The 15,266-nt window shown below is 61.2% G+C and overlaps 1 protein-coding gene across 6 annotated transcripts; it reads left to right on the top strand.

The window, feature by feature from the left end:
* The first annotated feature begins 482 nt into the window (after positions 1-482).
* On the top strand, positions 483-10,804 carry GABRD (gamma-aminobutyric acid type A receptor subunit delta). 6 transcript variants are annotated; one of them, XM_081056629.1, is made up of 9 exons: positions 483-749; positions 6,031-6,143; positions 6,281-6,441; positions 6,545-6,765; positions 7,877-7,959; positions 8,400-8,537; positions 9,181-9,336; positions 9,537-9,748; positions 10,047-10,804. In XM_081056629.1, the coding sequence occupies exons 1-9, from the start codon at positions 682-684 to the stop codon at positions 10,344-10,346; spliced, it is 1,452 nt and encodes a 483-aa protein (XP_080912755.1). In that variant the 5' UTR covers positions 483-681; the 3' UTR covers positions 10,347-10,804. The 6 variants fall into 6 exon arrangements, with proteins under 6 accessions (XP_080912755.1, XP_080912759.1, XP_080912757.1 ...); XM_081056633.1 differs by having other exon boundaries at positions 490-749; positions 6,374-6,441; XM_081056631.1 differs by lacking the exon at positions 483-749 and adding an exon at positions 819-1,362.
* The last annotated feature ends 4,462 nt before the right edge of the window (positions 10,805-15,266 follow it).

The raw sequence follows: 15,266 nt of genomic DNA, 5'->3' as shown, positions 1-15,266 counted from the left end.
AGAGCGAGGTTGTGAGCACAGAACCCCGCGGGCGGGGCGAGCAGCGACAGCGCCCACCCCCTTTTCTCTCGCCCTTCACCAGAACTGCTCGTGAAGCGCAGTCCTCCGGTCTGCGTGAGGGTTTTGGAAGGAGTTGCTGGTGGGGTCTCTCCCAATAGAAAGCAAAGGCTGCAGGGTCGCTGGCACCCTCCTGGTCCCTCCCGCGCTGCCCGAACCAGCTCCACAAACAGCCCCGGGCAAACTCGAGGACCAGGCTGTGTGCGCGCGCACAGAGGTCTGCAGACCCCGGCGGGACAACGGGGTCGTGCGCCTGGGTCGCCTCCCGTGCAGTCGCGCGGAGGGACCGTCAGCGGCCAGCAAGGGCAGCCGTGGTGGCATGGGGGGTTCCAAACCCCGGCCCGGAAGCACGCCCTGAGGGATGGGGCTCGGCTGGAGGGGGCGGCGCTCGCGGCTCGGGGGCGGGCGGAATCGGCGGGCTCGGGGGCGGGGAGGGCGGGGCGGCAGGTGGGGCGGCTCCGGGCTCCGCGCTCCGCGCTCCTCCGCCCTCGCGCGCGCGTCTCGCGCCCTCCCGCTCCCTCCCGCCTGTGCCGCCGCCGCGGCCGCGGGAGAAGCAACTTCGCGAGCGCCCGCGACCGGCCGGACCCCGGCGCCGCGTCCGTCCAGCGCCAAGAGGCCAAGGCCATGGACACGCTGGCCTGGCTGCTGACCCTGCTCGTCCTGCTCTGCGCGCGGCAGCATCGCGGCACCAGGTGAGCGAGCGCGGAGGCCGAGACCCGGCTGCTGGGGCGGAGCCGGGCGCGGACCCCCGGCTTCGTTTCCCCGTGTTTGTCCGCATCGCCTGTTCCCTCCGTGTTTGCACGCCCGTGCAGTTGCCCCGGTTACCCCTGCTTACCCCCGTGTTTACCCCCAGGTTCCGCCCGTGTCTGCCCCCGTCTGCCCCCCCCCCCGCCAGGACTGCCCCCTACTCGGTCTCCGGGCGCGGGTCCTCCTCTCCGGACCCTGCCTCCCGCCGCCCCGCCGCCCCGCCGCCCGGGTGCTGTCCGCCGTCCCGGTGCTGAACCGGCGCCTCGGGGTGGAACGAGGGCGTCGGAGCTGCTCCCAGTTCCCCGCGAGCCCGGGAGCGCGTGGCGAGCTCCAGGTCCGTGGCCCCAGCTGGCACTTGGCCGGTCCCTAGCTGGCGGGTGCCCTACCAGGCGCGGGCTGCGCGCTCTGCAGGCAGGAGCTGCCGGCTGCACGAAGGCAGAGATCCTGAGAACGGGGGAGGAGGCTGCTCCCTTTCCCGTTTGAGCGCGCAGATCTGGGTGGACAAGAAGGCGCGTCCTCCCGGCTGTGTGTATGTGAAGAGAGCGGGACCAGGATGCGGTGAGGTCTCCTTTCAGGGGCCATTTCAAATGGCCTCCACTGAGCTCCGGAGTATGCAAGTGGGAGGGAGCCAGGTGCCCCTGGCAGCTGGAAAGAGGAGGATTTCTTTCTAACCCCCAGGAGGGGACGAGGGCCCTGAGTCGCAGAGAAGGAAGAGGGTAAGAAGGGAGGCCCCTGGCCACCACTCCCTCACCCTGATTTCCAGGGACCAGCATCGTCGCAGTGCACTTTGCTCCTCTTTGGAGGCTTGAAATGGGCTCCGGCTTGCCTGGCAGAACACTGAGCCTGGGAGTTGTGTGTGTGTGGGGGGGGGCTTTTTGAAAATCATCTTGGTGCAAAGGCTCTGCAGAGAAACCAGAGCAAAGGCGGCCGTCTCCCTCGTCCCAGGTGTCATGTCAGCCAGCTGAGGTCAGAGACGTGAGGGGTGGAAGTGGTTGAACACAAGCTGTGTTGGCTGTAAGCGCACGAGCAGCATGTACTTGTGAGTGGGGAATGTGGTCAGTTTCCTCGTTGGGGGTGGTGGGTGGGACCAAAGCCAGGAAGGCTTGTCCGGCTGTGGAGTGGCCATCCCGCCAGAGATGGGAGATCCCGCGCAGTGCAGATGTGGCCCGTCCTTGGTGGCTGGGCTGTTTCATCATGCCCCACGGGCCTTTCTCCTTCCTCCTTTCCTACTTCACTGCACCAGGAAGGTCAAAGCTTTGAGGCGTGGCTGTAGACTGGGGATAAGCTGCTGGCACCAGCCCGCGGCCATGGCCACACAATTCTGAAATCCAAGCCGCTCTGAACCCCCACATCTTAGCCCAAGTTTGCCTCCAAAACTCACTTGGCAGGAAAGCCTGTCCCGCTCTGATATGAGGCTCATTTGTCTTTATTCATGCTATTTCCGGGCATATTTATACATATCCTGCTGGGAAATTCTCCAGACACCCCCAAGTCTGCACGTGCACCATGTCTCGCCTTTCTAAAATATGAAACATTCTGAACTCCGACCCCATCTGGCTCCCGGGGGTTTTTGGTAAGGGTTGTGCCTGTGTGTCTGGCCCCAGCTGCATGAGGGCCTCAGGCTTTGTGGCCTCGCGTGTGACCTTCAAACAGAGGGGTGCTGTCATTTGGGCCCTCCTTTCCATTAGCTTCTGGGTCCCTCCACCACAGAAACCAGGACTGCACTCCTTGCCCCTCGCTGTCCGGGCCCTCACCGCTGCAGCAGTGTGGGAGGACAGTAGGGCTAACAGGAGGGGCCCGTGCCAGAGCCCAGGCGTCCTGGTGGGAGAGGCTGGGAGGGATGAGAAGTAACCTGCTGTGCAGCACCCTGGTCAGGTGGAGGCCATGCCTTCCCCGAATCTGAAGACCCACTCACGCAGTGGGCACCAAGCTCGCCAGCTGCATGCTGAGTGGGTGGCCTTCCCCGGCTGCTGGCACCTCCGTCTCCCTGGCGAAGCTGTGCCTGCATGCCAGCTCACCGAGCACTCGTCACGGTGTTTCTCTTTGCCTTGGTAACTGAGGTGCCAGAGGGGCTGGTGTTGCTCTAAACGCAGCCGTCAGGGATCCGTGGGCTTGTGTGCGTGGTGGAGGGGCCCTCGGAGTGAGAAGCACCCTGCTGCCTTGCTCAGCCTCCCACCTTCCCCTTCTGTCCCCAGGGGCACAGACAAGTGTTGGGTGGGGTTGTTCCTGGGTGGGGCCCAGAGAGGGAGGGAGGCCTGCTGACACCTGAGCTGCCTGTGGAGTCGTGGCTGCTGTTCTACCCCAGCAGTTTGAGCCTGGCGCGTGTCCCCAATGGAAGCTCGAACCCTAGGCCACCGCTGGGTCCCAGGTCAGCAGATGAGTCAGGAGCTCTGTTCAGAGGAGCTGGTCAGAGTCCCCACACTTTCACTTCATGCTGAGCACCCCCCACTGGGAGCCGACCCCTTAACTCTAGCCCTGAACTCCAGCCACCATGAAGCATGTGTTCTTTGGCACTCTGGCCTTTCACATCTCTTTTCACTGGAAGACATGGGCCCTGTCCTAGGTGACAAGTGACATCAAGGGCAGCCTGTCCCCTCCCCCCCCAGGTGGCAGAGGCTAAGAACTCTACTAGCAGCCACTGCCAGGTGAGCTTTACAGTGGGGGGCTTGTCCCGGGCTTTGCCCTCGTGTCCCCAGTGGCCCTGGGACCAGGGTGGGGGAGGGGTGGGTGTCTGCCTGCGCCCCACCACTCTGATGCCCAGGGAGGACTGTGTCTCCTGACGACCTCGTTCCAGGCTGCCACTGCCGCAGGATGACAGCTGGGCCAGTCCAAAAATAAAGCCTATTTCGAATCCCTTTACATCCGACCTTCAGGGTGACCTCCATTTGCATTTTTAATTGTGCTTTGCTGGGGGCCAGGACTTCATTTAATTCCTTCTTATACTTTGTTACAAAGTGCCGGCCCTCCCCCCCGGACCGTGCAATGGTCTGGGAGGACCAAGGGGGTCCTATGGGCTAGAGCAGGGTCTGCAAGTTTCCTGAGCTAAGGAACTTCTAGTTCCAAGGAAACCTTCTTCAAAAGGCCGTGCATGAAACAGACGAGGCTGCTGCTGCTCCCAAACTCAGGGCTCCTGAAGCCCCGCGAGGACAGTGTAGGGGTCACATCTCCGTGTCAGGCTGCACCTGGGGGCTCTGCACAGTCAGCAGTGCAACCGGCCCCACCCGCTGTCACCCCAGCACTTAAGCCAGCAACCCGAGGTCCCCTGGTGGCACCCAGTTTGGGACAGGCCCCTTGCTTTCTCAGGTGTGTCGGCTCCCTCCACCTCCCTCCTCTGCGCTGTCTAGCCCAGCTCACCTGCGCTCACTCACGCCCCATGCAAGTCCGTCTCCCACCAGAAGCATGGTTTTGAAAGGATCCAATCATGCAGCTCCTGGCCCAGAGCCCTGGAGTACTTGTTGACCCTGGATGAGACCGTGGGGGGCTTGCCAAGACGGAGGTGGTGGCTGGAAGGGGATGAGAGGACACAGGCTGCAATGAAGCCTTGGTTGGGCCTGGAGGAGCAGGGGCCAGAAGATGGCCGGAGCTGGAGACATGGGTGTGGAAAGCAGTGGGCCCAGGTAGGGCGCTGAGGAAGGGCCTGGACACAGAGGTTGGACGTGGGGCCTCAGCTTGGCTGTGCTGATGACAGGCGATGGTCCAGCCAGCAGTTGACAAGGAGACAGTCCCTGAGGGAGCAGGAGGCCAAGGGGAACCTCGGGTGTGGCTCGCACTGTTGGGAGGGAAGGAATGGCCAGCTAGCAGCGCACTGGAAGCTGAGAAGGGAGGGTGGGCTTCTCGCTGTGGCCGGAAGGGCCCAGAATGGGGCACCTGGGTACGTAGCCACAGCTAACTTCAGCGTGTCTGTCTCCAGGCAGAGACCCATGGCCTCAGGGCTCCTGGAAGCCCTGGATCCAGATCCTGGCTCAGGCCAGACCTGGGGCCCAAGGTGACCTTGTCAGGATATGTGATTCAGAGAATAACAAGCGGATTATTCCTGAATGCGCCTCATTCTAGGTTCAGATTCAGAAGTGGTGATCCACTGTGGTGGTCCCGAGGCGGGGTGTGCGTTTCTCGTGGCAGCTGTAACAAGCGACCACACACTTGGGGGCTAAAACACCAGCAATGTGCTCTCCAGCAATTCTGGAGGCTGAAGTCGGAGATCAAGTGTTGGTAGGTTGGTCCTTCTGAGGCTGAGGGAGAATCTGGTCCGGCCTCCCCCAGCTTTGCTGCCCAGAGTCCAGCGTCTGCCCCATCGTCACATGGCCTTCTCCCCACGCATCTGTTTTCTGTTCTTAGAAGGATCTCAGTTGTTGCATTTAGGGCCCCCTAATTCAGCACGACCTCGTCTTAACTAATTACAGCAGTGAATAGGTATCCTATTTCCAAATAAAGTCCCATTCTGAGGTTCTGGGTGGACATGAGTTTTGGGGGTCACTGTTCACCCCAGGCCAGGGGAGTAGAAGGAGTGTGGCCAGGTGGAACTGCTGGGGAGCTCAGTGCTTCTGGCAGTCCGGTGTGTGGGCCACAGATGCCTGCCATGTGTGGACACCCCCATGGCCCTGCCAGGCTGTCAGTAGGATGGTCCTGCCACCAGCAGGCACAGCTCCCAGCTTCTCTGGGGTCAGAAACACATGGGCATTTCGGGACGTGTGGGGCCAGGCCTGGGCCTGCGTGGGAATGGACAGAACAGGAGGCTGGCTGCAGGCTCCTGTGGGCTGGCTCCGGGTCAGGTTTGGGACCTCACCTAGTGTCTCCTCCTCGGTCCTCAGCCTCTTGGTCACACATCTTTTCTCCCAAGTCACCTCCTGTGGGACACTTCCTCCTCAGAGGCTGAAATGGAGGCCGTGTGCCTTTGTCGGGGTCCCCTGAGGCCTATCCTATGAGGGCCCTTAATATGGGGGCTCCGGGGCTGGCTGCCTCTGTGGGCCAGTTGTGGAGAGAGCCTGGGGTGCCACCTGACCTGGGCAGCCTCCCCCAGGCCATGTGGGTGAGCAGAGGCTGGTGGAAGAGACAAAGGGCCCCTCCTAGGCTCCCTGTTCCCCATGAGTCCCGGCCTGGAGGGGCTCTCACAGTGGTCGGCCCTGTCCACCATGGCCTAGGTGCCCAGGGCAGAGCTCCAGCCCCAAGAAGGGACCCAGGCTCTGTCCCTGAAGGCCTGCCTGTGACCAGTGGTCTTTGTGTTTCCAGAGCGATGACTGACATTGGGGACTACGTGGGCTCCAACCTGGAGATATCCTGGCTCCCCAACCTGGACAGCCTCGTGGAGGGCTATGCCCGCAACTTCCGGCCAGGCATCGGAGGTGAGCATGGGGGTCAGCCGGGGCCCTGGGCCCAGCTGTGGGTGTGAGTCCCCAGGCTCTGGGTTGGCTGCCCTGAGGGGTGAGCAGGCCTCCAGCGCCAGGCCCTAGGGACGCAGCTGGGGCCTGTGTCCTCCAAGGCCTCAAGCAGACGTGCACTGAGCTGACCCTCCCTGCAAAGCCCTGGCGCATCCCGTCCTGCCTCGGACCGCAGCCCCACCCCCTCTTCACAGGTCCGCCTGTGAACGTGGCACTTGCCATCGAGGTGGCCAGCATTGACCACATCTCAGAGGTGAACATGGTAGGTGCCGCTGGCCTCTGCCCCCCCAGCCCCCTGCGTGTGCCCCTGGATGGAACAGGCTGACGGCAGGGCCCCTCACGACCACCCCCCCCGCCCCCCGTAGGAGTACACCATGACAGTGTTCCTGCACCAGAGCTGGCGGGACAGTAGGTTGTCCTACAACCATACCAACGAGACCCTGGGCCTGGACAGCCGCTTCGTGGACAAGCTCTGGCTTCCCGACACCTTCATCGTGAACGCCAAGTCCGCCTGGTTCCACGACGTGACCGTGGAGAACAAGCTCATCCGGCTACAGCCAGATGGAGTTATCCTGTACAGCATCCGGTGAGCCCCGCCTGCCCCCGGGGGTGGGGGCTGTTCACACACGGACCTCTCTGTCCCAGAGGTGGCCGCCCATGGAAAGCCGGCAGGTATATCCTTTGGGCAGGTATATCCTTTGGGTAGCACGGAGCCCTTCTGCTTTTCAAATTGGGGTGAAATTCACATAACAAAATCAGCCATTTAAAAATGAATACTCAGTGCCATTTAGCACATTCACACTGCTGTGCAAACATCACCTCTATCTAGTTTCAAACCATTTCATTCCCAGAAAAGGAGACCCTGCACCCGCTCAGCAGTCACTCCCCCCACCAGCCCCTGAAACCACCAAGCTGCTTTCTGTCCCCGTGGGTTTGCCCGGTCCGACACTTTGTATACAGTGAATCATATGCTCTCTGTAACCTCTCCGTCCCCCTTCCTTCACTGAGCCTTGTGCCTTCAAGGCTGATCCCCTTGCCTCACTGGTCAGAATCTCATTCCTTTTCTGGCTGAGTGACGTCCCACACGTGGGGCCAGAACTGCTTCTCTGTCCCCTCGTCCATCAACAGATGCTGGGCTGTGTCACCTTCTGGCGATTGTGAGCTGTGCTGCTGTGAACACGTGTGTTTGTGTCTTTGAACATGTGTTTTCCAACACGTGCCTTTTAAAAATGGAATTAATTGCCAACATTTTGAAAATCGGGTTTAAATTCTACAGGAATCTAAATTCTACTGGAAAGTCAGAATGCTTGGTGGCCAGGGCTTTGCACGCGCTGCAGGGTCAGTGGGACGGCCTGGGGGTTCCCCGGGGGCTGGCGGGGGGCTCAGGCTGGACCCACCTTCTAGACCTGGCCTAGCCACACAGTCCAGCATTTTGAAGGATGCAGAAAGTGAATGAAACCCAGTCTTTGATTCCTGAAAGAAGGCCCACAAATACCTGTAAAGCTTTCCGTTTCTACCGGGAAGCTGGCGCCCTGCCCTTGGAGCCTTTGTACAAGGCAGTGAGGCTGGGTACTGCCATGCCAGGCGGGGCCCCTCTGGGTGGTGCGGGGGCGTCTCCATCTGTCGGGTCAGGGGGTCTGCCAGCTCCTGGGGGCTCGCATCACCCCTGGGGACCTCACTGGCCCGTTGTCTGACAGGATCACCTCCACGGTGGCCTGTGACATGGACCTGGCCAAGTACCCCATGGACGAGCAGGAGTGCATGCTGCACCTGGAGAGCTGTGAGTGCCGCTCAGGCTGGGACGGGCTCTGCTTGGCCAGCCACGCTGGCTTCTCCGGGGACTTTGGTGTGGAAGGCAGGGGACTCCCACTGTCAGGGCCCCAAGCAGTAGGCCTGGCTCGAGGGCATGGGGTGTCCACGGAGTGAGGAGCCTGGCAGGAAGAGAAGGGTTTATAAGGCCTGAGCAGCCTGGCCTGCCTCCCAGGGGTCAGTGCCCCGCCAGGGACAGCCAGCCTTGAAGCCCAGACAAGACATGTAGCTACATCTTTGGGCCAGGACGGCAGCCCCTGTGGGTCACCTGGCGATTCTGGCCCCATCCACCTCCCGAGGTGCCAGGTGTGGCCACTGTTTCAGGCCTCCACATGGGCAGGGTGTTCCTGCCACGGGCTGCCGGGGGTGGAGGGCACTGGGCTCTGCTACCCACCGTGGGCTCTCCTGCAGACGGCTACTCATCCGAGGACATCGTCTACTACTGGTCTGAAAACCAGGAGCAGATCCACGGGCTAGACAAGCTGCAGCTGGCCCAGTTCACCATCACCAGCTACCGCTTCAGCACGGAGCTGATGAACTTCAAACTGGGTAACGTGGCCTCTGCGGCCTCTTCCTGCGAGCCCAGCTTGTGGCGTCCCCATGCGTTTAGCTGAGCCACTAGTGGCTCTGAGGGCCCCCGAGGGTGCAGCTGGAACACAGCTGTTGGGTGTGGGATGAGCTATGGTGAGGGCGGTTGTCCTCCATCTTGTTCCTCCGTCCTTTGCTGCTTCCCGGGGCTAGCAGCACTCTGGGTTTGGGGGGAACCTGAGGAAGGCGGGGCGCTCCCTGAGCCCCAGGACTGCAGGGGCTCAGGGGCCAAGCCTGGGGGCTGCCTTGTGTGCTGGCCATTCCTGCCTGCTCATCGGCTCTTTCCTTGAGCTTGGCTGTGCGTGGAGCAGGGCCACGAGAGGAGGAGGTGGGCCGACCCCACAGCAGGGAGGGTCCCTCTGAGCCAGCGAGCAACGCTGAACTCTTGCTCCTTTTCTTCCTCTGGGAAGCTGTGTGGCAGGGCCAGCCTGTCCCCGAAGGCCAGGCCCAGGGCGGGAGAGACCCCTGGCCCACCAGGCTGTGGGGGAGGTGCAGATGGCGGAGGACTGGGGTCTTCCTCCTGAGGCTTGCAGTGGCCCGAGGGCCCTGGTGCGTGGCGGTGGGGCAGGGACAGTGCTGGGCGCTGACAGGGCGACCCCTGCAGCGGGCCAGTTCCCGCGGCTCAGCCTCCACTTCCATCTCCGGCGGAATCGGGGAGTCTACATCATCCAGTCCTACATGCCCTCCGTCCTCCTCGTGGCCATGTCCTGGGTCTCCTTCTGGATCAGTCAGGCAGCGGTGCCTGCCAGGGTGTCTCTAGGTATGCGCCTGGCCTCTCCTCTGAGGGAGCTGCTGGAAGGGCGGGGGTCCGGGAGCCATGAGCCCAGGCCTTGTCCCCAGCTCCTCGAGCTGGCTGTCCCGGGGCAGTGGCCGCCCTGGCCGGGCCTGGTCTGAGGAGCCTGACCTGTACCCGGGCTGGGCTGGGGCAGGGCGATGAGATGGCACCGCCATTCCCACCAGGCATCACCACCGTGCTGACCATGACCACACTGATGGTCAGTGCCCGCTCCTCCCTCCCGCGGGCGTCGGCCATCAAGGCGCTGGACGTGTACTTCTGGATCTGCTATGTGTTTGTGTTTGCTGCACTGGTGGAGTATGCCTTCGCCCACTTCAATGCCGACTACCGGAAGAAGCAAAAGGCCAAGGTCAAGGTCACAGAGCAGCGGGCGGAGGTGAGGCTGGGCCAGGCTGGCTCTTTTGTGCTCTGAGCCAAGGACAGTCCCCACCCCCAACACACACACACCTGGCACAGGGAGGAGGCAGCCACATTTTCCTGGGCCCAGCGTGGGACCCTCTGCCGACTGCTCTGGGATGTTCCTTGCAGGCTGTGGGCTCCAGGGGTAGCAGGCTCGGATACCCCAGCTCCAGCCTGCTGCAGGTCATGGCCGGCCTGGGAGGGGAGTCCTGTGTGGCAGCCCCTGGTCATCCTGGCCCAGGCTCAATCCTGCTTCCTCTTCACCCCTGGGGCAGGTGGACGTGAAGAACGCCATTGTCCTGTTCTCCCTCTCGGCTGCCGGTGTCTCCCAGGAGCTGGCCGTGTCCCGCCGGCCGTGTCGCGTGGCTGGGAACCTCATGGGCTCCTACAGGTCGGTGGAGGTGGAGACAGGGGACACGGAGAAGCAGGGGGCAGCGCGCTCGGGGGGCCAGGGAGGCCTCCGCGCGCTCTTCAAGCCCATCGACGCGGACACCATTGACATCTATGCCCGCGCCGTGTTCCCTGCGGCGTTTGCGGCTGTCAATGTCATCTACTGGGCGGCCTATGCCATGTGAGGCCAGGCGTCCTGCTGTCCAAACCTCCGGGGACAAAGGCTCCTCGGATTGACCTGCCCGCTCTGTGTGTTTCAAAGTGGGGACAACAAGGAGTCACAAAAAACAAGAGGAAAGCTGCAGCCACCTGAGCCCCCGGGCTCTGTCCCCACCCTTGCCTGGACACCACCCAGGAGCCCTTCCACACGTCCCTCCTGTGGACGCCCTGTCTGGCTCCTCGTTCCCAGTGGCAGAGCCAGCCTGACCCCGAGGTGGAGCCAGGCGGGTGCAGGACCCTTGGGGACTCGGCACTCGACTTGGAAAAGGATCCTGGCACTCGGGCTTTGCTCTGTGAGGTTGGACCAGGGAGAGGGAGGAGGCTGGGTGTGGACGGAGCTCACTGCCTTGGTGAGATGGTGGAGAGGGTGGTCGTGGGCCTTTGGTACCAGCATGAAATAAAGCCAAGCCTTCAGCAACGGTGACATTCACTGTCACAAAAGCTGGATTGTGGTCTCTCCCGGTACCTAGAGAGCTCTCTCCAGCCATGGTCTCCATGAGCTCGGGACACAGGGACTTGGTGACAGACACGTGAGGACAGAGTGCCTCTGGGCGGTGTCCAGGAGGCTGAGCCAGGTGGCCACATCGGGGGTATCAGGGGGAGGGTCAGGGAGCAGGGGCCCTCGAGGAGTCTCCATCCTTCCCTGGTCTCTTGGTCCCACGGCCAGGGTGCCACTGTGGTGCCTTTTCTGATGTGGTGGAATGAGAATAGAGGCCATCGAGTCCCTGTAAACACCCTCCAGCCCCTTCCCACCTCTGTTGCTACCTCGGATGGGGGGTGACAAGATTGCAGTTTGACAACCGTTGGCCGCTGGACACTAGACAGGCAGCTCTTAACGAGGGGTTCTGATTTTCCCGTCAGTACCGTCAGAAGAAGCAGGAGTGTGCAATTAGCAGCTGCGAGGGCTGCTGTGTGCTGCAGGGCTGGGAATGCTGGCCCCTATGGGCAAGGTGCCCTGCTGTGGTTAGAGTGGCAGCTGGGCCACGGCCCCCTGACTCCATGGGGCCCCTCCGGCGGGACCCCACCCCAAGCCACCTTGAGGGGAGCATGCTGGTGACTGGGTATGAATCAGAAAGGGAGCCCTGCTGGTCCATCTGCCTTCAGCTGGCACAAGCTGCCCAGGGTACCCCAGTGTCCCTAGACCATAGGGCAGGATCCTGAAGGACACACCCACAGGCAGTGCCCAACTGGCAGTGACCTCTGAGGTCCAGGGACACAGGGCCCAGCTGCTTTCCAAAGGACCAGGCCGTGTCCTAGGGCAGAGGAGGGCATTGGCCGCCTGCCCAACCCTCGGACTGGGGCCCACCACCTACACGTCTAGCCCCAGCCCCAGCTCGAAGGCCCCTGCCGCCTAAGGACCCCTCCTCACACCCTACTGTCCCTTTGGGTCGCTGCTCTAAAGGACCTGGCTGCAGGTCATGCTGGGGAGGAGACGACCCGCGGGCAGGGCCTCCAGGCTGCAGTGTGACCAGGAGCTAGGAGCAAGCAGACAGCAGGTGGCTGAGGAACAGCCACGGCTCCAGGCCACCTTGTGGCAGCGAGTGGCCAGCCGAGCCCAGACAGCTACATGGACAGGACAGAGAGACAGATAAGGACAGTGTGCCGGGAGCAGTGACCCGTTCCCCTCCCCCACCTCGGCACCCTCCCCTTTGTGTGATCCTGGGCAAGGTCACTGCCCCTTCCTCCCTGGACCATGGAGAGTTGCCCTGGGGGTAGGGCTACCAGGCTGGGTCCAAGACTGCGGTAGCACCCCTAACCCCCGGGGGCACCCAAGTTCCTGCCCTAAGGCCCAGCCTGTTACCCAGGCCTCAGGGTACGTGCAGGTGGGTTCAAAGTTCACAGAGCTGCTGGGCTCACCTGGGAGCAGAGGTCAGGCCAACTCCCCTCTGCTGCCAGGACCCTGTGCCCAGCGCCCGCCCCCCCTCCCGCCTGCCCCAGGCTTGCAGGCTGCCCCCTTTCTGCCTTGTGCCCACAAGGAGCTATTTAAAGCCGGCTTTGTGCTGCCTCAGGCACCCACGCAGCGAGGCCCACCCGGGCAGGAGCCTGCGCCTGATTCCGCTGCCAGCAATCACTCCCTCCAGCCTGCAGGCCGCTATTTCTGCCGCGTATTTACAGGGCAGGAAAAAGGGACGGGAAGAACGGCTGCTTTTAAACACAGTTCTATTCTCGGGTTGATGACACGAGCAGATTGAAGGCTAGGCAGATCAAGGTTTGCAGCTGAGAGGAGCTGGCCTGGGAAGGAGATGTGAGCATTTCCTGCAACGGCACACCTGGGTGGGCACAAGGGCAGGAGGCAGGAGGCGGGAGGCAGCGGGACACGGGTTCCCCACACGCCTCATTCCTGTAGGGACTGGCTTTGGGGGCTGGGGGCTTCTTTGTCTGTCCTATCTGGTGGAGGCTGGAGTGCGGGTTGCCAGCACAGACTCTTAATGCTTACCTGAGAGCTGGGACACTTTGCCCCCAAGCTGGAGGCCTGGAGTCTGGGGACAGTGCCCCAGCTTCCCGCTCTCACCTGTAGTGGGGGCAGGAGAGCACTGACCCTCCCTGTGGAGTGAAGGAAACGCCCACACCTGGGGGCACCAGTTGGGTTTCCTCGAAAGCAGAGCCTGAGACCAGGACTTGCGTGCAGGGTCTTTATTTGGGGAGGGGGTTAAGTGTCCTGGGGCTGCCGTGACCAAGCATCCCAGACTGGGGGGCTTACGACAGCAGAAATCTCTCGTCTTCCAGTTCTGGAGGCCGGAAGCTCAAGACTCAGGTGTGGGCAGGATTGTTCCTTCTGAGGGAATTGGTCCCAGCTCCAGGTGCTGCCAGCACCCCCTGGCACTCCTTGGCTTGTACACACGTCACCCAGTGTCTGTCCCTAGTCATGTGGCATTGTTCTCTGTGTCCTCCCCTCTTCTCATCCAGGCATCTGTCATTGGACTGAGGGCCCTCAATCCAGCACGACCTCTTTTATTTAAAAAAAAAAGTATTTTATTGGGGAAGGGGAACAGGACTTTATTGGGGAACAGTGAGTACTTCCAGGACTTTTTTCCAAGTCAAGTTGTCCTTTCAGTTTTAGTTGTGGAGGGCACAGGTCCAGTTGCCGTTCGCAACCTTGTGGTTGAGAGCACGCGCTCCAACCAACTGAGCCATCCGGGAGGCAGCTCAGCTCAAGGTGCCGTGTTCAATCTTAGTTGCAGGGGCCGCTGCCCCTTGCGGGACTCAAGAGATTGAACTGGCAACCTTGTGGTTGAGAGCCCACTGGCCCATGTGGGAATAGAACTGGCAGCCTTCGGAGTTAGGAGCACGGAGCTCCAACCGCCTGAGGCACCGGGCCGGCCCCAGCACAACCTCATTTTAACCAATTAATTGTAGCAACAAAGGTCCTGACTACCATGTTTCCCAAAAATAAGACCCAGCTGGACAATCAGCTCTAATATGTCTTTTGAAGCAAAAATTAATAGAAGACCTGATCTTATTTTACTATAAGACCGGGTCTTACATAATATAATATAAGGCTGGGTCTTGCATTAATTTTTGCTCCAACAGATGCATTAGAGCTGATGGTCTGGCTGGGGGAAACAGGGTACTTCCAAGTAAAGTCCCATTTTGAGGTTCTGGGTGGACATGAGTTTTGGGGGGCACTGTTCACCCCAGTCCGGGGGTGATGTACCAGAAGCAGGAGCACAGGTGCAGGGAGAGCAGAGGAAGGAGGAAAATCCCACAGGTGCTTTGCTGTCTGGGGTTGTCAGGGCCTAATTCCACTGGGGACCCCTGCAGAGCACATGGAATGTACCCCAAATTGTCTCTTTGAAGAATGAGTGGCGGGGGCATTTATCAGCAGCTCCCCTCCCCCGGTCTGCCTGCCTAGAGCTGAGCAGACACCTCTGCAATGCCAAATGTCATGTGACGCTGGAGGTGGCTGCTGCGTGGCAGGTGCTGCACAGGGGCCATAACATCAGTACCACCGCAGCCAGCAGTCACCCTGCAGTGCTCACATCTGCTGAGGACGCCACTGGGTCCTGGAGGTGGTGGCTGTCACAGCAGCTGCAAGAACACTTCCCAGGTGCCTGGGTACCTGCTACAGATCCTGGGAGGTGCTGGATCTATCAGAGCCGCAGTGCCCCTCCCCCAGGTGGGCGTGTGGAGATTAAATGAGGGCCTGTCCTGAAAGCAGTTTGTTAGCTCCAGCTGCCCTGCCTGGGGAAGGGAGATTGGGGGTCAGAGAGGGCTCAGCATTGCCTCTGGATGTGGCTAGCTGTCCCCTGGGGATGGCAGCCTGGGCTCTGCCTATAGGAGGCTGTTATCTTGGGTGATAAGGTCCCAGGGGATCTCCTCCTCCACCCGGGCACAGCTGGGGCAATTTCCCCAGAGAGACAGAGAGAGAGACAGAGAGAGAGAGAGAGAGAGAGAGAGAGAGAGAGAGAGAGAGAGAGAGAGAGAGAGAGAGAGAGATCAGACACAGCAAAGCTGTGAGGCCTTGGGGTCCAGAGCCTCCTGCTGGGGAGGGCCCTGCTGTCCAGGTGCTGGTTCGTTGGCGCTTCCTGGCAGGGCTCCCACCTGTCCTGGCAAAGCCGCCCTTGCCTGGCCTGAGTGAGAGCTGAGTGTGTCATATGTGTGCACGTGCACATGCATGTGTGAGTGTGCAATGTTAGATCTCAAAGGGCACATGGAGTCTAAGGTACACTTTGCCTCCAGTATGCAGCCAATCACGGTCACCTCCTACCTTCGACTCTGCAACTAATGTGGCAGACTCGTGGAAGGCACAGCTGTTTGCTTTTCCAGTTCTTTCCTTGAAACAGAGTCCCAGAAGTGGAACAGCGAGACCACATAGCATAAACATCTTTAATGCTCTGGGTGCTTTTTGTCACCTTGCTTTCTAGAAGGCGGTCCCAGCCGCCCCT

This window comes from Rhinolophus hipposideros, assembly GCF_964194185.1.
Source record: "Rhinolophus hipposideros genome assembly, chromosome: 8".
Classification (NCBI taxonomy): Eukaryota; Metazoa; Chordata; class Mammalia; order Chiroptera; family Rhinolophidae; genus Rhinolophus; species Rhinolophus hipposideros.
This window is presented reverse-complemented; position numbering and strand designations above follow the sequence as displayed.

Coding starts and splice junctions, on each gene's coding strand:
- GABRD (XM_081056629.1), top strand. CDS start 682: ATGGACACGCTGGCCTGGCTGCTGACCCTGCTCGTCCTGCTCTGCGCG. Junction 6,766..7,876: donor GTTATCCTGTACAGCATCCG/GTGAGCCCCGCC, acceptor GTTGTCTGACAG/GATCACCTCCACGGTGGCCT. Junction 8,538..9,180: donor GCTGATGAACTTCAAACTGG/GTAACGTGGCCT, acceptor CGACCCCTGCAG/CGGGCCAGTTCCCGCGGCTC.